Source organism: Haliotis cracherodii, unplaced genomic scaffold, assembly GCF_022045235.1.
Source record: "Haliotis cracherodii isolate W230 unplaced genomic scaffold, xgHalCrac1.p SCAF_14, whole genome shotgun sequence".
In the NCBI taxonomy this organism is placed as follows: Eukaryota; Metazoa; Mollusca; class Gastropoda; order Lepetellida; family Haliotidae; genus Haliotis; species Haliotis cracherodii.
Genome location: NW_027266269.1, coordinates 17,134,591 through 17,162,476, shown reverse-complemented (window position 1 = coordinate 17,162,476; position 27,886 = coordinate 17,134,591). Strand labels below are relative to the sequence as shown.

The window sequence follows — 27,886 nt, the reverse complement described above, 5'->3', positions numbered from 1 at the left end:
ACATCACCTCCAGACACTCACACATCACCTCCACACACTCACACATCACCTCCAGACACATCACCTCCACACTCACACACCACCTCCATACAGTCACACACCACCTCCAGACACTCACACATCACCTCCAGACACTCACACATCACCTCCAGACACTCACACATCACCTCCACACACTCACACATCACCTCCACACACCACCTCCAGACACACCACCTCCACACACTCACACATCACCTCCACACACTCACACATCACCTCCACACACATCACCTCCAGATACTCACACATCACCTCCACACACTCACACATCACCTCCACACACTCACATATCACCTCCACACACTCACACACCACCTCCACACACTCACACACCACCTCCACACACTCACACATCACCTCCACACACCACCTCTACACATTCACACACCACCTCCACACACTCACACATCACCTCTACACACCACCTCCACACACTTACACATCACCTCCACACTCACACACCTCTACACATTCACACACCACCTCCACACACTCACACATCACCTCCATACACTCACACACCACCTCCACACACTCACACACCACCTCCACACACTAACACACCACCTCCATACACCGCTCCACACACAATCACAATCACTCACAAATCCAACACACACTACTAGCTCAACACACTATCACTCATCGTTGTCATTAATACATTAAAGAGGGGAGCACCACCTCATGCAGATGGTACCTCCAAAGGAACACAGAGCATTTCTCTTCTTGTCAGGCATCAGTGGCTATCACAGCCTTTGGCATGTTAAAACTACGCCTAAACTGTTTCATTTACTTTGCACTGTAGAGTTCCGACATGCCTAAGACAGTGAGGGGCCCTGCTGAGGTGTTACTAGCTTGCTACAGTGGAACCCACCTTGATGGGGGAGAGATGGAGGTAGTCATAGAAGTTCTTCTGCTCCTCGGCCAGAGACAGGCCCACCACATCCATCAGCTTTGCATCAGTCTTCTTCACATCCGCCTCAAACTCCTTCGTCTGGTAACAAACATCGCATTACTAAATTGTCCAACATCCCCCGGGCTTGAGCTACATCCATATCATTGGGAAGTAGTCAAACAGGTTTATGTGTAACAACTAAACAGTTATCTTCAACAGTTACATTTACCTGGCACTTATTCTCACCTTGCACAACAGATTCCAGTAAGTCAGGCTGAAGAAGTATATGTGAAGGATGGCTGTGTGCCCTGCCTGCTCAGTGTGTGCGTGAGCGTGAGCGTTTGCGCAGACACATGTATTTTTGTGGTGCGAGTGTGTGTGTGTGTGTCTGTGTGTGTGTGTGCACGCGTATGTTTCTGTGCGTATGTGTGCACTTAAAGGGGAATGCTGACAGTCCCACCTCCTGCTCTCTTGACACTGGCTCCCCAGAGGCGAACAGCTCCAGCAGCGCATTGAGGAATCCCTGGTCCACCTTCACAGCAAACTCCTGGATGAGGACCTTGGCATACCTGGCAACAAGCACCGCACATACCTGACAGAAGTGTACCAACATGTGCTTGTGACAGGCACAGACGAAAGAAATACTAGATGTACTGTAAACAGACTGATAAAGAGGACTTACTTGATCTGTGCAATATTGCTGTGCTCATGTTTCCTCTGCATCAGACTGATCTCTGTGAAGGGCTTGGGCACTGAAATCACAACACATGTTCTCAGGCTCTCCTCAGAGATTCTTTGTAATGAATCCTACACACTGAAATTTTACAAAACAGAAAACCAATATTTAATGCTTGACAATACAGTGTTATATTACTAACCACTCTCTGCAGCCACAGACTTGGGTGGAGGTATTGGGGCTAGTATGGTGGGGAACACGGCACCCTTCAGCTGACTGTCCAGCTGCAGACGGTTGATCTTGGCATGGAACTGCAGCTGGTGGGCCGATGTCTTGTACTGCAGCCAGATTCCATCTACAAAACTACGCCGGATCTCTCGCTTGTTTGGCTTAAACATCATCATCTTATCTTTGTTGCTGAAGTCCACCTGAAACAGAGAAATCACTGAAGTCTCAGACAAAGGCAACATTATTCCACATGTCTATTGAGCTAAGTAACTGACATTTTTTCTCCTCTCCAACAGTGTCTTGCGTCACTGATTGCAGTAAGATTGATCATGCAAGGCACCAAAGAAGTCACAAGACGCTACATCCTATCTAGGCCAGCCACTGCAGGCTACACCCTATCTAGGCCAGTCACTGCAGGCTACACCCTACCTAGGCCAGCCACTGCAGGCTACACCCTATCTAGGCCAGCCACTGCAGGCTATACCCTATCTAGGTCAGCCACTGTAGGATACACCCTATCTAGGCCAGCCACTACAGGCTATACCCTATCTAGGCCAGCCACTGCAGGCTACACCCTATCTAGGCCAGCCACTACAGGCTATACCCTATCTAGGCCAGCCACTACAGGCTACACCCTATCTAGGCCAGCCACTGCAGGCTATACCCTATCTAGGCCAGCCACTGCAGGCTATACCCTATCTAGGTCAGCCACTGTAGGATACACCCTATCTAGGCCAGCCACTACAGGCTATACCCTATCTAGGCCAGCCACTGCAGGCTACACCCTATCTAGGCCAGCCACTACAGGCTACACCCTATCTAGGCCAGCCACTGCAGGCTATACCCTATCTAGGTCAGCCACTGTAGGATACACCCTATCTAGGTCAGCCACTACAGGCTATACCCTATCTAGGCCAGCCACTGCAGGCTACACCCTATCTAGGCCAGCCACTGCAGGCTATACCCTATCTAGGTCAGCCACTACATGCTACACCCTATCTAGGCCAGCCACTGTGAAGTAGACTCACATCAAACTTGTTTTCCAGCACCATCCTGGCATTAGGAGTCTTGCCGACAGCCAACTCAGCCAAGTGCTTCTGGTAGGCCATCTCCAGTACCATGCCATCCTTCATCTTGATGGCCTTGTAACGCTTCCGCTTCTCCTCCCAGATGATGCCAGAACTGAAACAGTGGAGTACAGATAAATTTTCTGTAGCAGTGCTAAGGTGTAGCAAATTATATTACCTGGTGATACATGGTCTCTGTGTACACACCTGGTCTTTGTATACACACCTGGTGATACCTGGTGTCTGTATACACACCTGGTGATACCTGACCTCTGTATACTCACATGGCCTCTGTATACACACCTGGTGATACCTGACCTCTGTATACACACCTGGTGATACCTGGCCTCTGTATACACACCTGGTGATACCTGACCTCTGTTTACACACCTGGTGATACCTGACCTCTGTATACACACCTGGTGATACCTGGCCTCTGTATACTCACATGGCATCTGTACAAACACCTGGTGATACCTGACCTCTGTATACACACCTGGTGATACCTGGCCTCTGTATACTCACATGGCCTCTGTATACACACCTGGTGATACCTGGCCTCTGTATACTCACATGGCCTCTGTATACACACCTGGTGATACCTGACCTCTGTATACACACCTGGTGATACCTGGCCTCTGTATACTCACATGGCATCTGTACCAACACCTGGTGATACCTGACCTCTGTATACACACCTGGTGATACCTGGCCTCTGTATACTCACATGGCCTCTGTATACACACCTGGTGATACCTGACCTCTGTATACACACCTGGTGATACCTGGCCTCTGTATACACACCTGGTGATACCTGACCTCTGTTTACACACCTGGTGATACCTGACCTCTGTATACACACCTGGTGATACCTGGCCTCTGTATACTCACATGGCATCTGTACAAACACCTGGTGATACCTGACCTCTGTATACACACCTGGTGATACCTGGCCTCTGTATACTCACATGGCCTCTGTATACACACCTGGTGATACCAGGTGTCTGTATACACACCTGGTGATACCTGACCTCTGTATACACACCTGGTGATACCTGGCCTCTGTATACACACCTGGTGATACCTGACCTCTGTATTCACACCTGGTGATACCTGGCCTCTGTATACACACCTGGTGATACCGGACCTCTGTTTACACACCTGGTGATACCTGACCTCTGTATACACACCTGGTGATACCTGGCCTCTGTATACTCACATGGCATCTGTACAAACACCTGGTGATACCTGACCTCTGTATACACACCTGGTGATACCTGGCCTCTGTATACTCACATGGCCTCTGTATACACACCTGGTGATACCAGGTGTCTGTATACACACCTGGTGATACCTGACCTCTGTATACACACCTGGTGATACCTGTCCTCTGTATACACACCTGGTGATACCTGACCTTTGTATTCACACCTGGTGATACCTGTCCTCTGAATACTCACATGGCCTCTGTATACACACCTGACCTCTGTATACACACCTGGTGATACCTGGCCTCTGTATACACACATGGCCTCTGTATACACACCTGGTGATACCTGGCCTCTGTATACACACCTGGTGATACCTGACCTCCGTATACTCACCTGGTCTCTGTATACACACCTGGTGATACCTTGCCTGTGTATACACAACTGGCCTCTGTAAACAAACCTTGTCTCTTTTTATACACACCTGGTGATACCCAAGAAGGCCACTTCTGTCTGATTGTAGTTGTTGACAAGAGACAGGCCGAGACCCTGTATACAAATATTCACCTCTAGCTCTATCCTTTCCAGCTCACCAGCCTAGGAAGAAATGTTAAACAACATCATAACACAGAGTTTTACAACAGCAACGTATGTCTTCATAAATATATAACTTCTTATAAGCAAAGTATAGTTGTACCACATTAATTAGTTGAATTGGTTTATCACTTACCTGTTGTGCAACAGTTGCTAAGGCCAGATCTTGAGTAAACAGCAGCACTCTTTGCATGCCGTCAAGGAATGACACCCAGTAAACCTTGGTATCCGAGTCGAAGAAGAACTCCCCGATACCATCCTGCAGTATACAACGCATCACTGTCAGTCACCTCCACACCATACCCCACTCACCTCGGCCTACATGACCTTACAGCCACCATACCCCACTGACTTCAGCCTACATGACCTTACAGCCACCATAACAGGCTAACTTCAGCCTACATGACCTTACAGCCACCATAACAGGCTAACTTCAGCCTACATGACCTTACAGCCACCATACCCCACTTACTTCAGCCGACATGACCTTACAGCCACCATAACAGGCTTACTTCAGCCTACATGACCTTACAGCCACCATACCCCACTTACTTCAGCCGACATGACCTTACAGCCACCATACCCAACCCACTTCAGCCTACATGACCTTACAGCCACCATACCCAACTCACTTCAGCCTACATGACCTTACAGCCACCATACCCCACTTACTTCAGCCGACATGACCTTACAGCCACCATACCCAACTTACTTCAGCCTACATGACCTTACAGCCACCATACCCAACTCACTTCAGCCTACATGACCTTACAGCCACCATACTCCACTTACTTCAGCCTACATGACCTTACAGCCACCATACCCAACTTACTTCAGCCTACATGACCTTACAGCCACCATACCCAACTCACCTCAGCCTACATGACCTTACAGCCACCATACCACACTGACTTCAGCCTACATGACCTTACAGCCACCATACCCCATTGACTTCAGCCTACATGACCTTACAGCCACCATAACAGGCTTACTTCAGCCTACATGAACTTACAGCCACCATACCCCACTGACTTCAGCCTACATGACCTTATAGCCACCATACCCCCCACTCACCTCAGCCTACATGACCTTACAGCCACCATACCCCACTGACTTCAGCCTACATGACCTTATAGCCACCATACCCCTCTTACTTCAGCCTGCATGACCTTACAGCCACCATACCCCACACACCTCAGCCTACATGACCTTACAGCCACCATACCCCACTTACTTCAACCTACATGACCTTACAGCCACCATACCCCACTTACTTCAGCATACATGACCTTACAGCCACCATACCCCACTTACTTCAACCTACATGACCTTACAGCCACCATACCCCACTTACTTCAACCTACATGACCTTACAGCCACCATACCCCATTGACTTCAGCCTACATGACCTTACGGCCACCATACCCCACTTACTTCAACCTACATGACCTTACGGCCACCATACCACACTTACTTCAGCATACATGACCTTACAGCCACCATACCCCACTTACTTCAACCTACATGACCTTACGGCCACCATACCCCATTCACCTCACCATACATACAACTACAGCAGTTTCTAAAAGTTACACACCAGCCTTCCTACACATACACCTGCTGTATCTCTTCATATGAATACACATACTTTTATTGAGAAGGATACTTTCATAGTATTGCATTGTAATTGTATTATCAGTCTGGAGTATGATTATAGTAAATCAGTCTTTAGCAGTATTTTCCATGTAAAGGAGGACATACCTGGCTGAGATCATTCTTGACGTCCTTCTTGTTGCCACAGGTGTAGACCATCTCCCTCTTGCCAAGCGAGTTCTCCCATGTATACAGCTGGGTCTGGTTGGGGCCCAGTTCATGCACACTGTTCTTCACACCGCTGTAACACAAACAAACCTGCATTAACACAACACCACCATCTAGGTTTTTCATGCAATCTGCCTTGTGCAGAGATTCAAGATATTCAAGATTTATCCCAGCAGGCTATAAATAACAGAGTCTGGAAGTATGACAGTGACGTCGGCCTCAGTATAACCGGCAATAAGTGACTGAGGCAGGTCATTGAGACTGATTGCTATCTGGTGTTTGATATTTACCAATCCCCAAAAGGTCATGGTGTACTAGTCTGTGCATGACCCTTATCTCCTATAGAGGTCAGGGTGTATTCTGAGTATGACCCGTACCTCCTACGAAGGTCAGGGTGTACTCTGTGTATGATCCGCACCGCCTATAAAGGTCAGGGTGTACTTGTTTGAGTATGACCCGTACCTCCTACAAAGGTTAGGGTGTACTCTGTGTATGACCCGTACCGCCTATAAAGGTCAGGGTGTACTTGTCTAAGTATGACCCGTAGCTCCTACGAAGGTCAGGGTGTACTCTGTGTATGATCCGCACCGCCTATAAAGGTCAGGGTGTACTTGTTTGAGTATGACCCGTACCTCCTACAAAGGTTAGGGTGTACTCTGTGTATGACCCGTACCGCCTATAAAGGTCAGGGTGTACTTGTCTAAGTATGACCCGTAGCTCCTACGAAGGTCAGGGTGTACTCTGTGTATGACCCGCACCTCCTATAAAGGTCAGGATGTACTTGTCTGAGTATGACCCTTACCTCCAACGAAGGTCAGGGTGTACTTGTCTGAGTATGACCCTTACCTCCAACGAAGGTCAGGGTGTACTCTGTGTATGACCCGCACCTCCTATAAAGGTCAGGATGTACTTGTCTGAGTATGACCCTTACCTCCAACGAAGGTCAGGGTGTACTTGTCTGAGTATGACCCTTACCTCCAACGAAGGTCAGGGTGTACTTGTCTGAGTATGACCCGTACCTCCTATGAAGGTCAGGGTGTACTCTGTGTATGACCCGTACCTCCGATAAAGGTCAGGGTGCACTTGTCTGTGCATGATACCTACCTCTGAAAGAAGGTGAGTGAACACTTGTCTGTAAAGTTGACAATCTGTACAGTTGCCATGCCAGACTTGTAGGCCTTGAAGGTAGTCACCATGGCACTCTCAGTCACCTGGCACTCCGTGTTGATACCGCCATACTAGACACAACATACACAAGGTACAACATTTAAAAATAAAGGATAATGTTGCTATGCCCTCCCCCAGTGTGTGACAGATAAACAAAAATCAATCACAATTGGATCCTGACCCCACCCCTCAAGCCCCCACCTTGTTAATTAACTAATGTGCTCCATGCATTCCATGCAACTTCCAAAGACTACCCACCTCATTGTTGAGGCGCATGAGAGAGGTATGAGCCTTGTTGATGAGGAACTCTGCCGTCCTTTCATCACTGTTCTTCACTTTGGCTTTCATTGTCATTTCCTTCCCTGACTGCTCAGGCCAAAATGGAAGACACTGGAACACATAAACATCACAATCATCATATTACTGACAAACCAAGACGATCATGTCAGCTTGTTTGGAGTCTGCGGCTCAGTTAGACGGACATGTCTTCTGGCTGCTTGTACTCACCTTCCCAGGAACAACCTCCACCCAGGACTGTGGCTCAGTTAGAGGGAAATGTCTTCTGGCTGCTTGTACTCACCCTCCCAGGGACAACCTCCACCCAGGACTGTGGCTCAGTTACAGGGACATGTCTTCTGGCTGCTTGTACTCACCTTCCCAGGAACAACCTCCACCCAGGACTGTGGCTCAGTTAGAGGGAAATGTCTTCTGGCTGCTTGTACTCACCTTCCCAGGGACAACCTCCACCCAGGACTGTGGCTCAGTTAGAGGGACATGTCTTCTGGCTGCTTGTACTCACCTTCCCAGGAACAACCTCCACCCAGGACTGTGGCTCAGTTAGAGGGAAATGTCTTCTGGCTGCTTGTACTCACCTTCCCAGGAACAACCTCCACCCAGGACTGTGGCTCAGTTACAGGGACATGTCTTCTGGCTGCTTGTACTCACCTTCCCAGGAACAACTTCCACCTAGTACTGTGGCTCAGTTAGAGGGAAATGTCTTCTGGCTGCTTGTACTCACCTTCCCAGGAACAACCTCCACCCAGGACTGTGGCTCAGTTACAGGGACATGTCTTCTGGCTGCTTGTACTCACCTTCCCAGGAACAACCTCCACCCAGGACTGTGGCTCAGTTAGAGGGACATGTCTTCTGGCTGCTTGTACTCACCTTCCCAGGAACAACCTCCACCCAGGACTGTGGCTCAGTTAGAGGGAAATGTCTTCTGGCTGCTTGTACTCACCTTCCCAGGGACAACCTCCACCCAGGACTGTGGCTCAGTTAGAGGGAAATGTCTTCTGGCTGCTTGTACTCACCTTCCCAGGAACAACCTCCACCCAGGACTGTGGCTCAGTTAGAGGGAAATGTCTTCTGGCTGCTTGTACTCACCTTCCCAGGGACAACCTCCACCCAGGACTGTGGCTCAGTTACAGGGACATGTCTTCTGGCTGCTTGTACTCACCTTCCCAGGAACAACCTCCACCCAGGACTGTGGCTCAGTTAGAGGGAAATGTCTTCTGGCTGCTTGTACTCACCTTCCCAGGAACAACCTCCACCCAGGACTGTGGCTCAGTTAGAGGGACATGTCTTCTGGCTGCTTGTACTCACCTTCCCAGGGACAACCTCCACCCAGGACTGTGGCTCAGTTAGAGGGACATGTCTTCTGGCTGCTTGTACTCACCTTCCCAGGAACAACCTCCACCCAGGACTGTGGCTCAGTTAGAGGGACATGTCTTCTGGCTGCTTGTACTCACCTTCCCAGGGACAACCTCCACCCAGGACTGTGGCTCAGTTAGAGGGACATGTCTTCTGGCTGCTTGTACTCACCCTCCCAGGAACAACCTCCACCCAGGACTGCGGCTCAGTTAGAGGGAAATGTCTTCTGGCTGCTTGTACTCACCCTCCCAGGGACAACCTCCACCCAGGACTGTGGCTCAGTTAGAGGGACATGTCTTCTGGCTGCTTGTACTCACCTTCCCAGGAACAACCTCCACCCAGGACTGTGGCTCAGTTAGAGGGACATGTCTTCTGGCTGCTTGTTCTCACCTTCCCAGGGACAACCTCCACCCAGGACTGTGGCTCAGTTAGAGGGACATGTCTTCTGGCTGCTTGTACTCACCCTCCCAGGAACAACCTCCACCCAGGACTGCGGCTCAGTTAGAGGGAAATGTCTTCTGGCTGCTTGTACTCACCCTCCCAGGGACAACCTCCACCCAGGACTGTGGCTCAGTTAGAGGGACATGTCTTCTGGCTGCTTGTACTCACCTTCCCAGGAACAACCTCCACCCAGGACTGTGGCTCAGTTAGAGGGACATGTCTTCTGGCTGCTTGTTCTCACCTTCCCAGGGACAACCTCCACCCAGGACTGTGGCTCAGTTAGAGGGACATGTCTTCTGGCTGCTTGTACTCACCTTCCCAGGGACAACCTCCACCCAGGACTGTGGCTCAGTTAGAGGGACATGTCTTCTGGCTGCTTGTACTCACCCTCCCAGGAACAACCTCCACCCAGGACTGCGGCTCAGTTAGAGGGAAATGTCTTCTGGCTGCCTGAACTCACCTTCCCAGGAACAACCTCCACCCAGGACTCTGTCTCTGTGGACTCCGTACACAAGATGGAATACTGGAACATAACATGGAAAGCACTGAGTAAATATAAAGACATCTACACATGATGTTATAGTATTGAGCAATCAGTAGTTTCATTCAACATTATAGAGGGCCAGCTGTGCACAGCATGACGTGCAACCTTTCTCTACTTCAAGGAGTCTTACCTCCGCAGTGTTGAGCATCATGTAGAATGGTGTGAATGTTACGATCTTGGTGAGACCAGACGATGTTAGGCTGATCTTCACACCCACCTGAAGTACATAAATACACAAGAGTGAAAATAAAGCATTTGCAACTCTACACCATTCCCTCTTCACTGATGCAATTGGACGAAAATGGAGGAGAGAGATTAGCAAGAAAAGGCGATCCAAAACAGCAGCAACGTTATATATTATGCAACTGCAGTCCAGTCAAAATACCAAAGCACCCAAGACAAATTGCAACAAAAATTATTTCAAGTGATTTTCACTCAGAATCTATCCCATTATACCAAAGGCACAGGGGATCATGGACCCTCTGAAGCATCTTTGTGAGATTATGATTTGTTTAGTTTTTGTTTTTCTTGTGTCATGATGCATGTCAAATGAAAGCCCATTTCATAAGCTTTTCAGAAACATATCATTTGCTATGACAGAGAGAAATAAACATCTTGAGAACAAACACAACATGATTTTAAATCTAATATAAAACAATTCAAGTCTTCAATACAATTAATAGAATAAAGTATCACAAATCAATTACACATAACATAAACACTTCAATAATTAAAAATTGAAATTAAAAATTGAAATTAAAAAACAAAATGTCAAAAAGAAATAAAATTGGTGTTTGGTCAGTTTTGCAGTTACAAACTTTTGTTGTCTCACATGAAGTACAGTTAATGCCATTGCAAGTGACCTAGGAACCAAAACAAGGTTGTAATTATGACATGATGGTGATGTTTTATCACATATAGATTAAAGGACAGTATGAAGAAATACAATATTGAAAGAGATAACTCGTCCTATATAAATATCTGTATAATATTGAAAATTTAGAAAGAAAGCTCTCGGGTCCTATCTGTGTTAGGCATTGAGCACTATTTGTGGTAGGCTGGAGGTGAGTGCTATAAAACTACATAACCCAAGTTATACTTCAACAATGTTTTTATCTCACCAACATGTTTCAATCAGCTACTGTGAATGAATTCAAACAAAATGAAAATTGTTAGAAAACAGCTGAGGTTAACTTGTGCTGTGCCATGTGACTTTCATTGACTTGGAAAAAGCATGCAGCTTTTTGCTTCGAAGCAGCACTCAGACATCAACATGTAGCCTGTCTTCTTCGTGGCGTGGTATGAGGGCTTTATTCTCCAACTCAAAGATTTACTTCCCTCCCAGGCATAGTGTTTTATCAAGATAATGTTGAACCAATCAGACCTCAACATTCTGACATTGTGGCATGATAAAAAGAGGCTATCACAAGAATGTGTTTGGGGATGGTAAATATCCTGTATTAGGAATAAACATTTTATTTAAATAGCTAAATACATAGTGTTTATTCCTAATACAGGATATTTACTATTGCCAAACACAAATGTGATTATCTCTTTATCATATAATGTCATTCTTCAATTCTGTGCTCGTAAACTCTCTTCCCCTCTCTCACAAACATTACCTAGACATTGCAAGTTTTCCAGCAATGTGCACATTAATATAAATTTCGTCAGAAGGTAAGTGACAGTCAATATAGTTCCATCAGAAACCTGTTTCATATTGAGTAGCGCAACTACACATAGGCAAAACAACAATTGCCTACACAAATTGTTTCTACTTACCTTTTGTGGCAATCCACTAGTCTGTCTGCTAGAGTAAATGCCCTTTATCAAAGGAAAGATACTCTAACCCTAGTCTATGAGACGTCAGTCTGTTTTGAGTCTGTCTGTCCTGTCATGATGTTACGAAGTGCAGTCAGACGTACACACAGCGACAAAATGAAACAAGGTTACAATCCGTACATATTTCGGCCAAATCCACCTGTTTTAATTTTGGGAAAAGGTTCCAAGACGCAGAGGTCTAGAAGGAAGGAAATGGAAACTGATCCTGCTACTGGTGCTAAGCTAGTGTCCTCGCTAAATTGTTTTGCAATTTATATCTATAAAGTTGCCAAAACTGGTAAAATGCCTTAGCTACATCACAGTTAACCACTGATATTTGGTAAATCAGACTATTCTTTTGATAATGATAGCAATAGTCCCAGTAAATTCACCAGATTCAGATGGTTAATTCTGACTAGATCTCAAAATGCCAAGGGCGACATCATGTTTGTTTGTAAGCACTGAAATAGTCCCTATTTGACCTTTGATATTTGCATCTCTATCCACATATGACCCCAACAGATATCGTTTTTGTCAGCTGGCTTTATCCTGGCAAGAAACATAACCATTATATGATAAAGGGCATTATCTGTGTGACAGCTGCAGGTGTGGCTTACCTCAAACACTCTCTTGTTGCTCTTACACTGCACTGTGCCTGAGCTGCCCACTGTGTCCAGGGAGAACTTGTCTGACCAGTCCGTGTCACCAATCTTCAGCTGGGCCTACACAGCATCACATAAAGCACCTGCATCACTACATCCACACACAACACTGCAGGACATTAAGCACCTGCTTCACTACATCCACACACAACACTGCAGGACATAAAGCAGCTGCATCACTACATCCACACACAACACTGCAAGAAAGCACCTGCATCACTACATCCACACACAACACTGCAGGACATAACTGAAGAAATACTGTACAATGTGGATGCCACAGATTTATATACAGAAAGTATGAGAAGGTGAACCACGATTTTATAGAAATATTAAGGTCCCAGTACTGAATGTTATGTTACTTCGGACAACAGAGAATGGGAAGTGAAACACGATAGAGCTAGTTGTTACAAGTGGCATGTCCTTCCCTGTCACAGCTTACATCACCGTACCACAGTGTGGTCATCACTGGGTCACATATATCTACAGCTGTGGTGCCCGGTCACAGCTTACATCACCGTACCACAGTGTGGTCATCACTGGGTCACATATATCTACAGCTGTGGTGCCCGGTCACAGCTTACATCACCGTACCACAGTGTGGTCATCACTGGGTCACATATATCTACAGCTGTGGTGCCCGGTCACAGCTTACATCACCGTACCACAGTGTGGTCATCACTGGGTCACATATATCTGCAGCTGTGGTGCCTGGTCACAGCTTACATCACCGTACCACAGTGTTGTCATCACTGGGTCACATATATCTACAGCTGTGGTGCCCGGTCACAGCTTACATCACTGTACCACAGTGTTGTCATCACTGGGTCACATATATCTACAGCTGTGGTGCCTGGTCACAGCTTACATCACCGTACCACAGTGTGGTCATCACTGGGTCACATATATCTACAGCTGTGGTGCCCGGTCACAGCTTACATCACCGTACCACAGTGTTGTCATCACTGGGTCACATATATCTACAGCTGTGGTGCCCGGTCACAGCTTACATCACCGTACCACAGTGTTGTCATCACTGGGTCACATATATCTGCAGCTGTGGTGCCTGGTCACAGCTTACATCACCGTACCACAGTGTGGTCATCACTGGGTCACATATATCTACAGCTGTGGTGCCCGGTCACAGCTTACATCACCGTACCACAGTGTTGTCATCACTGGGTCACATATATCTGCAGCTGTGGTGCCTGGTCACAGCTTACATCACCGTACCACAGTGTGGTCATCACTGGGTCACATATATCTACAGCTGTGGTGCCCGGTCAGTTCAAAGCTCACTGGATTGATAACCAACAATTGAATACAAGAAAAAATATATGAAAAGAAGAACATGCAAAAGAAATCGATATCAAACATGACAAGTCTCACATCCTGCATTGTATCTATAAAAAGGACAAAACAAGTAGCATAAACATACATGCAAAACAAAAAATCCCTGCTTTAGTCGATTGGACAATTTCTGTTCATGCAAAACAAATCTATTGGTCATCAGTGAGATTGTTGTCATGGCGGTCCAACATGAAAGCTAAATATGAAACAAGGAACTATTGAACCCAAAGTTGGAGTCAAGAGAGATATAAAACCTGAAGATAGAAATAAGATGGAATCCAGAAAGAAGCCTAAGATGCCGTGATGGTCAACCTCCCTCTTCCTTCTTCTCCTCCACCAGATCTAAACACTTCTACCCCTCACCACCTACGTTATTACCTGCCTGGCCTGAGGACACTTAGTGCTCTCTTCCTTTTTGTCCTTGTCAGCATAAGTTAGATATGGAGGATAAGTCATGGCAAGTTAGACATCATTGCAGCACAACAGATTCACAGATCAAAGAGAAAGATGACACAAGAGAAGATAAGGTGAAAACAATCATGGCATCTACTGAACTCCCAAGATCCCATCACTGTCAAATGTCTCTCAAACACTGAACTCCCAAGATCCCATCACTGTCAAATGTCTCTCAAACACTGAACTCCTAAGATCCCATCACTGTCACATCTTTCTCTAACACTGAACTCCCAAGTTTCCATCACTGTCACATCTCTCTCTACCACTGAACTCCCAAGATCCCATCACTGTCAAATGTCTCTCAAACACTTACTCCCAAGATCCCATCACTGTCACATCTCTCTCTACCACTGAACTCCCAAGATCCCATCACTGTCACATCTCTCTCTACCACTGAACTCCGAAGATCCCATCACTGTCAAATGTCTCTCAAACACTGAACTCCCAAGATCCCATCACTGTCACATCTCTCTCTACCACTGAACTCCCAAGATCCCATCACTGTCAAATGTCTCTCAAACACTTACTCCCAAGATCCCATCACTGTCACATCTCTCTCTACCACTGAACTCCCAAGATCCCATCACTGTCACATCTCTCTCTAACACTTAACTCGCAAGATCCCATCACTGTCAAATGTCTCTCAAACACTGAACTCCCAAGATCCCATCACTGTCACATCTCTCTCTACCACTGAACTCCCAAGATCCCATCACTGTCACATCTCTCTCTGCCACTGAACTCCCAAGATCCCATCACTGTCACATCTCTCTCTAACACTTAACTCCCAAGATCCCATCACTGTCACATCTCTCTCTGCCACTGAACTCCCAAGATCCCATCACTGTCACATCTCTCTCTAACACTTAACTCCAAAGATCCCATCACTGTCACATCTCTCTCTAACACTTAACTCCCAAGATCCCATCACTGTCACATCTTTCTCTACCACTGAACTCCCAAAATCCCATCACTGTCACATCTCTCTCTGCCACTGAACTCCCAAGATCCCATCACTGTCACATCTTTCTCTAACACTGAACTCCCAAGATCCAATTACTGTCAAATGTCTCTCTTTCACATGGCAGATCAAACAATGTGCCCCATCTAAATGGGGGGTTGGGATATCTAACAATGAACATCATCCAGATCCACCTATTAGGGTGGCAAATCTTACAATGTGCCCCATCTAGATGGGGGGTTGGTATATCTAACAATGTGCCCCATCTAGATCGACCTATTGGGTGGTAGATCTAACAATGTGCCCCATCTAGATCGACCTATTGGGGGTGGCAGATCTAACAATGTGCCCCATCTAGATCCACCTATTTGGGTGGCAGATCTAACAATGTGCCCCATCTAGATCCACCTATTTGGTGATAGATCTAACAATGTGCCCCATCTAGATCCACTTGGGGGGTTGGCGTATCTAACAATGTGCCCCACCCAGATCCACCTATTGGGGGTGGCAGATCTAACAATGTGCCCCATCTAGATCCACTTGGGGGGTTGGCGTATCTAACAATGTCCCCACCCAGATCCACTTGGTGGGGTGGCAGATCTAACAATGGGCCCCATCTAGATCCACACCTATTGGGACGGCAGATCTAACCAAGATCTACTAAGTCACATTTATTCTATCAGCGGGCAGGGACAACAATCTCTCCAAGTGAAACCAACACATACACATAATTCTGAAAGAGAAATGTTGGTCAGCTAAATGATGACAAGATATTAAAAAACAAACAAGCTTATAGGTGCATGACACATGCCTGTTCAGGCAGCTATCTATACTGTCTTGTGCATGCACACAACACTCATGTGTATCCTCAACAACTAGAAAAGTGTTAGCAAATACAAAAGTAGCTCCATCACCACTGTTCCTGAATAGCATGAACACATGCCTCTAGCTTACTTAAGACAAACTCATTTGCATGCACTGTTTTCTTTTCATGAGTGTCAAAGGGGTATTGTTTTTCAGCTCAGTTTCACCTTTAAGGGGCACTGATCTAACGCAATTCCCAGGACTGGTTGTTGCCTTTGTTAGTGTTTTTTTCCCCATGAGTAAACGGATGATACGCAACTCAACTGAGCGTGACAAGAGACTGGGCTACCGTCTGCAAGGACAGCTAAATAAACTTAGAGGCTTGAGGCAATATTTGTTTTACGCATTTTTGAACACTGATTGGTTAACTGTGATCTATAAAGATTTCGACAAAGGGCGCATGTTAAGTAATTTCTTCAGCCTAAACAAACAGACAAAAAGAACGGCGGAGCTCATCAGATGTCATTTGGAAATACTCCAGATGGTTATAGTTTAATAATAAAAAAAAATATCCATGCAGTGGAAGCATTTTTGGTTTTCGGATTGCGTCGATAATACGATTACTACTCACTCCCTTGTTGTCATCCACGTTTTCTGGTATAACCCTACACTTGTGTATTTATCGTCATTCACTTGATGCTCAGTTAATGAATTTATTACAGGTATAATTAGTGGTATCTCCACTCAGATTACCTGATAAAGGTTCCCATTTGGAATTTATTGTGTCTGGGGTAATTATTCAATCTAAATCCAGGTTTGAAGTGAGGTGAAATGTGTGTTGTGTAATATGCATGTGGCAGCCCAGCAAGAGGTGAATGATCAGTTGATTTACTTTTTTTGTTAATCAACGGATCGTTCGTAGTCATCAAAGGATTAACAGAAAATATGTTGATTGATTAATCACTGTTATCTTGCACAGTGGATATGTCAAAAATGAGTGTTTACATGTCTATGTTTACTAAAACAAAGGGATATATTCATATCATGGCGTGAAGTGCCGATGTAAAGACAACATACTTTGTTCAAAGGGTTAACTGATAATACGTTGATTGATTGCTCATTGTTATCTATCATTCAATGGATTTTTTAGGAACCGTGGACGTTATGAAAATAGTTTTCACGTGGGCTTTCTCAGCCGACCCTTGAGACTTGACACCTATGTGAAACACCTGAAACAATCTAAGTGATCAGTTGAGAAACGAACACGGGTTATGATATCCTGAAACGATATATATCTTTTAAAATATTTGATTGTTACAGAGACACGTGACATCGAATAAGTTTCTTTGTACAGCTGCAGATGAGTGGGAGATTGTTCCTTTGTGTGGATATTCACGGATACATTCCTCGAACAAGAAAGCTGCCTAAAATTATACACATTAATTTGTAGGTTGTAATTATGGTATTTGCATTTTGTTTTCTTTCATTTGCTGTAGCATTGAACAGATTCGTTCTTTTTCCTCTACGTCTTGGTTGGGAAATTCTTCAATGCGCGTTAGACGCTGTTTTCACAAGTCTTTTCCTTTGTAAGCGTGTATATATTACCGTCAATTTGTAAAATGTGATTCTCTCAGGCAAATTATAAAAAGTGTAAATATTTCAGTCATTTTGACGGAAAAATCTGTCCAGATTGACTTAAATTGAATTAGACGATCAAGAGGGCCTAAAAGCATCCCAACAGATTTTTATGTAGGATTTAGAAGCCAAACAACATAGAAATGTACTTTTCAACGTAACATTTTCAGTCTCTTGGTGATGACATTAAACATCAAAATGTTTGGAATTCGTAATCATACAAATACAGATGGAAACGTTTTTCAGTCATTCAGTAAAATAACTGAATATTTAGGCGTTTAATAAATTTGAAAATGTTACACATTTTGACAGTAAAGAAATATACACACTATAAAAAAAGCAATGCTCAGGTGAAATATTTACTTTGTGTTGCAAGTCAAAATAGTGTAAACGAAAATCACAAAATTACCAAGCAAGTGACTTATTAAAACTTCGTCACCATTACTGATGCTACCCACAAAGATACCTACATTTCCTTATTATCTCGAAAACTGTATTTCATTTTGTTGATCAATGTGACCATACGCCCTTATTACTACCCATAAAAGTGACTAATGCGCTTACGAATGGCGCAGCAGAGGTCGCGAACTAGTCTAGATTTCTGCTATACATCCGGGTACTCACAGGGAAAAAACAATAACAAAGGCAACAACCAGTCCCGGGGAATTGCTTTAGATCAGTGCCCCTTTTATTAGATTACAGTGTACCGGATACAGGCCACAAACTGGAAATCGGTTAATGACAACATTAGAAACGCAAGAAGTCCGGCAGGTGGAAAATTTATTGGTATCCCGTGACCTCAATAATATGGACTGTAGTGCAACAAATTCATTCATAAATATGACAACTTGCCTCGATTTGTTGTCATGGGAACTGATATTGGACAAAAAACAGTGCATGCAAAATGTCTCATGCATGTTTTCCTCATTCTTATCCGTAGAAGACACATGTTTCTGGATTAATGCGAACACAGTTTATGAACACCTTCCTCAATCTTAGCTTTAGAATGGAACAGCTTTCAGTTCTGTCCACTGCAGAAAGGCTAGCTAAGTATACAAGAAAGTTCTAGCCCTTTTCAGGCCTCATCCCATACTCTTTCCTTTTCTTACTGCAGTATATGGCTTCCACATTCCATGTTTACAGCTAGTCAGTATGAAAGTATAGTCAGGTCCCGTTAATCCAACAGGGTTGGTTGCATATGATAATGTTGGATTATTGAGTATGTCGGATAAACAAAATAAAGTATTAAGTATTTGTGTGATCGAAGATCAGACAACTACACGATTGATGATCAACACATGTTCATATGTACTATTATCTGGATGACATAATACATGTATTGACATCATTGACACGTTGTCTAAACAACAAAAACAGTGCATGAAAAATGTAATTTGTAAAACAGAAGATCATGTGGCACATGCTGCTTTGAGATCAAAATGGCGATAACTGGTACAGTTAGTCAATGGGAAAGTTCTATTTCCAGTGTTTTCATTCCCTCTCTTTGCTGTATAACAGGAAAAGACTGAAACTTATTCCATTCATATTTTTATCTGTTTTCAAGCACATGGCTTCCATATGAAGTGAAGGTATCAGTTCAGGTTTGGAGTTATACTTCTCTGTTGGCTAGGCATTAGGCAGACACAGTGTGAAGTAACGCTGTCCTAGGTTGTCCTTGTGTTTACAACTTGTAAATCACATAGTTATAATATCAACATCCTCTCATTGTGACAAAGACAAATCACTACCAACAAAACCATAAGAAAGATGGAGTCAAGAGGCTGCTTATAATTGGATACACAAAATGTGATGGAACAAATTGTGCCGTAGAACAAAATGTGCAACAAATTTCACTAAACTTGAAACTCAAACAGTTGTTGAAATAAAACATCCATGCAAAACTGACTGCTATTCTACACATCTTTTGAGGAAGTGTGAGTGAGCAAGTTGTCAATATGGTGAACAAAAGTTCACTGCTACTGCAGTCTCCGACTCCGCTAGCTGGAGTAGGGTGTTAGTGAAACAAGCGGCCAGACATGCTACAGGCTGCTGCCCCTGGGCAGGGCTTGTTGCTAGGCATGCCTGCCCTGCCCAGATACGTACTTTACCACTCTGCTTCATCTCCTTCACTTTGCCCTTCCTCTCCAGTGTGCCGTCCTTCTCCTTCTCCTTCAACAACATGGGCATTCAGTAACAACTCCATCCCTAATCACAGCGACATCCTCTACCTCAACCCTGTCCTACAAACCTACGACTATTGTAATTCACACTTATGACAGTCATAGTGCTAAGATAGCTTTGTGGAACGGGTCCCTGGACAATGAAGTTGACATCCCTCCCTCAAATATCTTTCGGTAAGTCTACCGATTCTTCATTGTCTTCAAGGACAAGCTACAGGAACATCTGCCATAGCATGCGCCTTAACAATACCAACCAGCCAATCTCCTGTTCTCTGATAGACCACTCTTGTTATCAAAGAGCTACTTCTTATGGACCCTGATGGACACCCTTGTTATCAAAGTGCTACCACCCCTGGACCCTGATAGACACCCTTGTTATCAAAGTGCTACTTTCCCTGGACCCTGATGCACACCCTTGTTATCAAAGTGCTACTTCTTCTGGACCCTGATAGACACCCTTGTTATCAAAGTGCTACTTCCCCTGGACCCTGATAGACACCCTTGTTATCAAAGTGCTACTTTCCCTAGACCCTGATAGACACCCTTGTTATCAAAGTGCTACTTTCCCTGGACCCTGATGGACACCCTTGTTATCAAAGTGCTACTTTCCCTAGACCCTGATAGACACCCTTGTTATCAAAGTGCTACTTCCGCTGGACCCTGATGGACACCCTTGTTATCAAAGTGCTACTTCTTCTGGACCCTGATAGACATCCTTGTTATCAAAGTGCTACTTCTCCTGGACCCTGATGGACACCCTTGTTATCAAAGTGCTACTTCTTCTGGACCCTGATGGACACCCTTGTTATCAAAGTGCTACCACCCCTGGACCCTGATAGACACCCTTGTTATCAAAGTGCTACTTTCCCTGGACCCTGATGGACACCCTTGTTATCAAAGTGCTACCACCCCTGGACCCTGATAGACACCCTTGTTATCAAAGTGCTACTTCCCCTGGACCCTGATAGACACCCTTGTTATCAAAGTGCTACTTTCCCTAGACCCTGATAGACACCCTTGTTATCAAAGTGCTACTTTCCCTGGACCCTGATGGACACCCTTGTTATCAAAGTGCTACTTTCCCTAGACCCTGATAGACACCCTTGTTATCAAAGTGCTACTTCCCCTGGACCCTGATGGACACCCTTGTTATCAAAGTGCTACTTCTTCTGGACCCTGATAGACATCCTTGTTATCAAAGTGCTACTTCTCCTGGACCCTGATGGACACCCTTGTTATCAAAGTGCTACTTCTGGCCTCTGATGGACCAGCCTGGTTATCAAAGTGCTACTACTCCCAAAAATGGTATTAGTATCTATAAGGTAAAAATGTAAAAATATTACAATCACACGTGTAGAAGGAAAGTTATCTTCTAAGACTAACCAACAGTATGTGTTTGAAGTGACAGAAGCCAGTACTTATGTTCAACATGACCTCAATATCCAATATTTGTGTTGAAGAAGACAGAGGGCCCCTGTACACTGGCTGAATGTGACCACAGTACCATGTATATGTGTTGAATGTGACCTCAGTACCAAGTATGTGTGTTGAATGTGACCTCAGTACCCAGTATGTGTGTTGAATGTGACCTCAGTACCCAGTATGTGACCTCAGTACCCAGTAAGTGTGTTGAATGTGACATCAGTAGCCAGTATGTGTGTTGAATATGATCTCAGGGCTTAGAACATGTGTTGAATATGACATCAGTACCCAGTACATATGTTGAATATGACATCAGTACCCAGTACATGTGTTGAATGTGACATCAGTACCCAGTACATGTGTTGAATGTGACATCAGTACCCTGAGTGTGTGTTGAATGTGACATCAGTACCCAGTACATGTATTGAATGTGACATCAGTACCCAGTACAGGTGTTGAATGTGACCTCGGTACCCAGTACATGTGTTGAATGTGACATCAGTACCCAGTACATGTGTTGAATGTGACCTCGGTACCCAGCATGTGTGTTCAATGTGACATCGGTACAAAGTATGTTTCTGGAATATGACTTAAGCCCCTATTATGTTGAATGTGACATCAGTACCCAGTATGTTTGTTGAATATGTTATTAGCCCCTATTACATGTTGAATGTGACCTCAGTACCCAGTATGTGTGTTGAATGTGACCTCAGTACCCAGTACATGTGTTGAATGTGACCTCAGTACCAAGTATGTTTGTTGAATATGACATTAGCCCCTATTACATGTTGAATGTGACAGTACTCAGTATGTGTTGAATGTGACATCAGTACCCAGTATGTGTGTTTAATGTGACATTAGTACCCAGTATGTGTGTTGAATGTGACCTCAGTACCCAGTACATGTGTTGAATGTGACCTCAGTACTAAGTATGTTTGTTGAATATGACATTAGCCCCTATTACATGTTGAATGTGACAGTACTCAGTATGTGTTGAATGTGACATCAGTACCCAGTATGTGTGTTTAATGTGACATTAGTACCCAGTATGTGTGTTGAATATGACATTAGCCCCCATTGCATGTTTAATGTGACCTCAGTACCCAGTATGTGTGTTGAATGTGACCTCAGTAACCTGTATGTGTTGAATGTGACCTCAGTAACCTGTATGTGTTGAATGTGACCCTGTTTAACCACATACTGTGACCCCGCCAAATCACATTATTCACCGCAACAATGATAATATTTTCTTTTGTTTCATTTTTTACGAGTCTACACATCTAGATAAACATATGTCATGGTTAACTTTAAGTGAGAAAATATACCGAAACGTGAAAAACCTGGTCAATTTGCATAGTTTTCCTTTGTTTACATCACATGGTGTCATCGAAGCCACACGGAGTGTGAGAATTACGTTCACTTTGATGAACAAGCATGAAATACTCACATCTCCCGCCAATATGACATGTCGGGTGTGTGCAATGCATTAGCTCCTGTGAACTATGTTCACTGGGCCTTTTTGTATATACTACGTTTTTCAAGATCTGCTCCAGAAACGAGGACTACCTCCATTTTCAGTCTAAATCAAAGTCGTTGCCATGGAAACTCGAAAAATAACTCTTAAAAAAACCAACAAACTATCCAAAGGCCCCAGTTCACCACTAGACCAATCAATGTGCAAATTATGGTGAAGAAAAATGGTACGGTTTTCAAGATCTGCTACGGAAACGAGGACAACTGCCATTTTCAGTCTAAATCAAAGTCGTTGCCATGGAAACTTGAAAAATATTATTTTTTTAAAATCCCAAACTATCAAAAGGCACCAGTTCACCACTAGACCAATCAATGTTTCAAAATACGGTGAAGAAAAATGGTACGGTTTTCAAGATCTGCTCCGGAAACGAGGACAACTGCCATTTTCAGTCTAAATCAAAGTCGTTGCCATGGAAACTCGAAAAATAATTTTCTTTAAAATCCCAAACTATCAAAAGGCACCAGTTCACCACTAGAGCTATCTATGTGCCAAGTTTGGTGAAGAAATATGGTACGGTTTTCAAGATCTGCTCCGGAAACGAGGACTACAACCATTTTCAGTCTAAATCAAAGTTGTTGCCATGGAAACTCGAAAAATAACTTTTTTTAAATCCCAAACTATCAAAAAGCACCAGTTCACCACTAGATCTATCTATGTGCCAAGTTTGGTAAAGAAATATGGTACGGTTTTCAAGATCTGCTCCGGAAACGAAGTGTGACGGCAGGACGGACGGACAGACTTCGTGGCGGGGGATAATAAATATGGGTTTTTCAGATTAATAACGATGTTTTATTGGTCTGTTTTCAGTCGTACAAATGGGTATCTCTCATACCCTCACGTATAGTCGCACGTTTCAAAGGAAGCCAGAAGCTGGAATGTAAACATTAAACTTGTTTCCATCCGGTTGTGCACACACCTCCCTATGACATGTCACAAATTTCGAAGTATTACTTCCCAGTGGGGATGGCTGGGTGGGAACGTACGACTGAAAACAGACCAATAAAACATCGTTTTTAATCTGAAAAACCCATGTTTTAGTCTGTTTTCAGTCGTACAAATGGGTAGAATTCGACGGAACACTGGAAGGAGGGTCGGGAAAGTAATCAGGAAGTGACCTCTTTCACGTCGAATGTACCAAGTTCCTCACCCCTGTAGTGACATTAGAACATTCGACCAGATGCAAGTTGTTTATCACGAACGCACAGCATGGTTAATGCTCTTCGACACACAACTAATTATCGATGCGACAGGACAACTGCACACGTCAGTTGAACTGCGATCGAAGTGTGGTCGATGTATAGTTTAGTTACAGAGCAACTCGCAGTATACAAGGTAACTAAAAAAGCATGGTTAATGCTCTTCGATCCACAAGTAACTATCGATGCGACAGGACAACTGCACACGTCAGTTGAATTGCGATCGAGGTGTGGTCGGCGTATAGTTTAGTTACAGAAACAACTCGCCATAGACAAGGTAACTAAAAATAGCATGGTTAATGCTCTTCGACACACAACTAATTATTGATTCAACAGGACAACTGCACACGTCAGTTGAATTGCGATCGAGGTGTGGTTGGCGTATAATTTAGTTACAGAACAACTCGCCGTAGACAAGGTAACTAAAAATAGCATGGTTAATGCTCTTCGACACACAACTAACAAGAGTTTGACACTAACGTGGCTATATCCCCCGCCCCTGTTACAGAATTTATGACATAATTGAATCTAAACAAACCCTAACCTTTTTTAACCGGGGTGGAACTTGTCATGGAAATTGTAAAAAAAAGATGAGTTTGGAACCTAAGTCCATCTTGTTGCCATGGAAACGTAAAAAATACAAATTTCTAAAATTTCTCAATAGCAAAAGGTACCAGTTCAGCATGTACCTGACAGACCTGCAAAGTTTGATGAAAAAATATTGAACGGTTTATGAAACGAACCGTGACGGACGGACGGATGGAGTGAGCCCGTTTCTATATTCCCCGCCAACTTTGTTGGGCGGGGGATAATTATCGATGCGACAGTGCACGAGTCAGTTGAACTGCGATCAAAGTGTGGTAGGCGCATAATTTAGTTACAGAGCAACTCGCAGTATACAAGGTAACTAAAAAATACGAGCAGTACTATAAAGTATGGGAAGACGATGCATACACCGAATAACCATAATAAAAAAGCCAAAGTACTGCACACAACAAAAAAACATAAGAATGCGTACATTCACCAACAGTTTTTATTGTAACCTGTTATCTGGCACGAAGTCCAAAGTGAATAAAGCACAAATTCACTGTCTTTTCTGGGAGATCTGTTGTGCCACCACGAGAGTGGGTCAAACTGTTTGAGTCCTTCAACATCTTCTGTAGAGATATTTCTGAGATAATGCGAATCAAACACTGAAGTAGATCTCCAAAAGCAGCCCTCCATATAATAGAGTGCACCGTGGAGTGCTAATGTTGAAGCTATGGCTCAAACTTCGTGCGGATGAGAGGAGGTGGGAGGTGCGAGTCCTTGCGCCTCGTAAGCTCTGAGAATGACCGCTCAGAGAGAGTACTACGTGTAATCTCTTTCTTTGCATTGGTTGAGAGCAGTATGAACAGCCGTCGAATGTCAATGGCATGTATTTCCGATACTCTCGCGGGCGTAGCCAGGGAGAGAAGGAAAGCCGTTTTCTGAGACAGTAAGTCGAATGCGACCTGATCTAGAGGCTTGTAAGTCTGACAAGACAGGTTGTGCAGAACGACATCGAGGTCCCAGGCCGGCGGTCGGAATTTACGTGACTGATATTCAACCATGAAGGCACGTACATTCTCAGTCTGTAATGTCGTCGTGGGGTGTTCGAAACCGGTGGCCGTCTGGACTGGTTGTATGAAGCCGAAATGATGATGTCACGCTCGGCTTCCCTGGAGTACTTGTCCAGAACTTCGTTGGTACGACCGTCAAACAACTGTTGCGATGACCACGGGGCCCGTTACATTGTCCTGCCATGACGATCAGGTAGTTCAGTGCAGTCGATGTAACCATGGTGACGTGCCATAGTAATCTGGCCCGATACATATCGGGACTAGGCGAAGACAACCAAGAGGCTATCATCACAATCCATCGTTGACGTCAATTGTGGAGGCGTGGATGAAAGAGCTGGTGTACTGGTTGACGGTCCATGGACCCCGGATGCAGTCAAATCCTTCTTGGTCGACGCCGTCGAGGCGAGAACCACCGCCGTGATCTGGGCTATCAAAGCCGGGTCGATTCTGTCATTATCTTCACTACGACGCAGTACTCCCAGAAACTCCCTGCTGAACGTCGCACGTCCCTGTGGGGACGAGGGCTACGATCTCTAACTGTAGAAGTACTACGATCCCCATCGTACTCCTGACAACCACGAAGGCGATGAACGCCCTCGTGTCGTGTACTGTCTCTCGACGAGGCACTCGACCTGTCATCCCGATTGAACGGGAATGACTTCTGTGTCCACTGTCGTCCCGCACGACGTCCCTATCGTCGTTGGTAGAACGAGATACGGACCGACTGGGGACCGAGGTCCCCTCATGGTCCTCGTTAGCACCCGGTCCCATCATAACTGTGGAGGATGATTGACGCTCTCGATCAACCGATTGACACAGATCAGTCGTGCGGGTAGTATCATCCGCAGGCGAACGGTCAAGTGTCTTGTCGAAAACAGGCGGGTCTTTATCAACTGATGCCATGGGTGTGGCCGACTAGCCACCCCCAGGGCCTGATGTGGAGGGTGCAGAGTCCAATGATCCACCCGATGACCTTCTCTGCTCGTGGCGCTGGTCAGCAGTCCGCTGTAGACAAGCGATAAGTACTAGCAGAATACAAACTAGCAGTCTACCGCGAAAGCCTTACTCGAGCGACCAGCTCAGAGGCGCACGGAGAGATTTGTAGCATATCATAGGGAGGTGCATGTGCAACCGGACGGAAACAAGTTTAATGTTTACATTCCAGCTTCTGGCTTCCTTTTAAACGTGCGACTAGACGTGAGGGTATGAGAGATACCCATTTGTACGACTGAAAACAGACTAAAACATATTTTGTAGTGTACCTCACAATCGCACAGTTTTAGTAGCATATCTATATAACTATGCAAAACAATATGTAAAGCCCTCGGCTGTTCTGATTTTAGCGTTTGTTTTAAAATGAGAGAAAAGTCTGGTCATGTGACAGGCTATGCAAATTAGCCCGTGGCAGTGGTGTTATGCGAAGTTATGTTACTTCTAAAAACGACGATTCATTAAAAACTAGACGTAAATTTTAAGATGTTTGCATATATTGTATTCGGAAAATGTTTATAAATTAAGTTCAGGTGAGTAGCTGTAATATTTTCATTCCAAAGCTGGTAAACAACAACACACATATTTTGAAATTGCGTCAGTCATGATGCAGTCATTTATTTCTGGACATATTTTTCCTTAATTGAGAGTCATATACGCAAGTATTCAGTACATGTGTTGAATGTGACATTAGTTCCCAGTATTTGTTTTGAATGTGACCTCAGTACCCAGTACATGTGTTGAATGTGACATCAGTGCTCAGTACATGTGTTGAATGTGACCTCCGTGCCCAGTATATATGTTGAATGTGATATTTGTTCCCAGTACATATGTTGAATGTGACATTAGTTCCCAGTACGTGTGTTGAATGTGAAATTAGTTCCCAGTACGTGTCTGAATGTGACCTCAGTACCCAGTACATATGTTGAATGTGACATTTG

At 44.7% G+C, this 27,886-nt stretch overlaps 1 protein-coding gene across 4 annotated transcripts in view; it reads right to left on the bottom strand.

The window, feature by feature from the left end:
• The window catches only part of LOC139461037 (intermembrane lipid transfer protein VPS13A-like), a 142,129-nt gene that overhangs the window by 18,836 nt on the left and 95,407 nt on the right, over positions 1 to 27,886 (bottom strand). For 2 of the 4 annotated variants that reach the window (XM_071242534.1, XM_071242535.1), the window contains 14 exons: positions 20,126 to 20,191; positions 12,772 to 12,876; positions 10,464 to 10,550; positions 10,250 to 10,312; positions 7,957 to 8,088; positions 7,636 to 7,769; positions 6,472 to 6,604; positions 4,847 to 4,969; positions 4,601 to 4,713; positions 2,870 to 3,023; positions 1,816 to 2,041; positions 1,620 to 1,689; positions 1,398 to 1,506; positions 917 to 1,036 (listed from right to left, as the gene is read on the bottom strand). In XM_071242534.1, coding sequence (XP_071098635.1) covers positions 917 to 1,036; positions 1,398 to 1,506; positions 1,620 to 1,689; positions 1,816 to 2,041; positions 2,870 to 3,023; positions 4,601 to 4,713; positions 4,847 to 4,969; positions 6,472 to 6,604; positions 7,636 to 7,769; positions 7,957 to 8,088; positions 10,250 to 10,312; positions 10,464 to 10,550; positions 12,772 to 12,876; positions 20,126 to 20,191 — 1,635 coding nt within the window. Of the gene's footprint in view, positions 1 to 916; positions 1,037 to 1,397; positions 1,507 to 1,619; positions 1,690 to 1,815; positions 2,042 to 2,869; positions 3,024 to 4,600; positions 4,714 to 4,846; positions 4,970 to 6,471; positions 6,605 to 7,635; positions 7,770 to 7,956; positions 8,089 to 10,249; positions 10,313 to 10,463; positions 10,551 to 12,771; positions 12,877 to 14,544; positions 14,587 to 20,125; positions 20,192 to 27,886 lie in introns of all 4 variants that reach the window. The other 2 variants (XM_071242536.1, XM_071242537.1) reach the window with 2 other exon arrangements.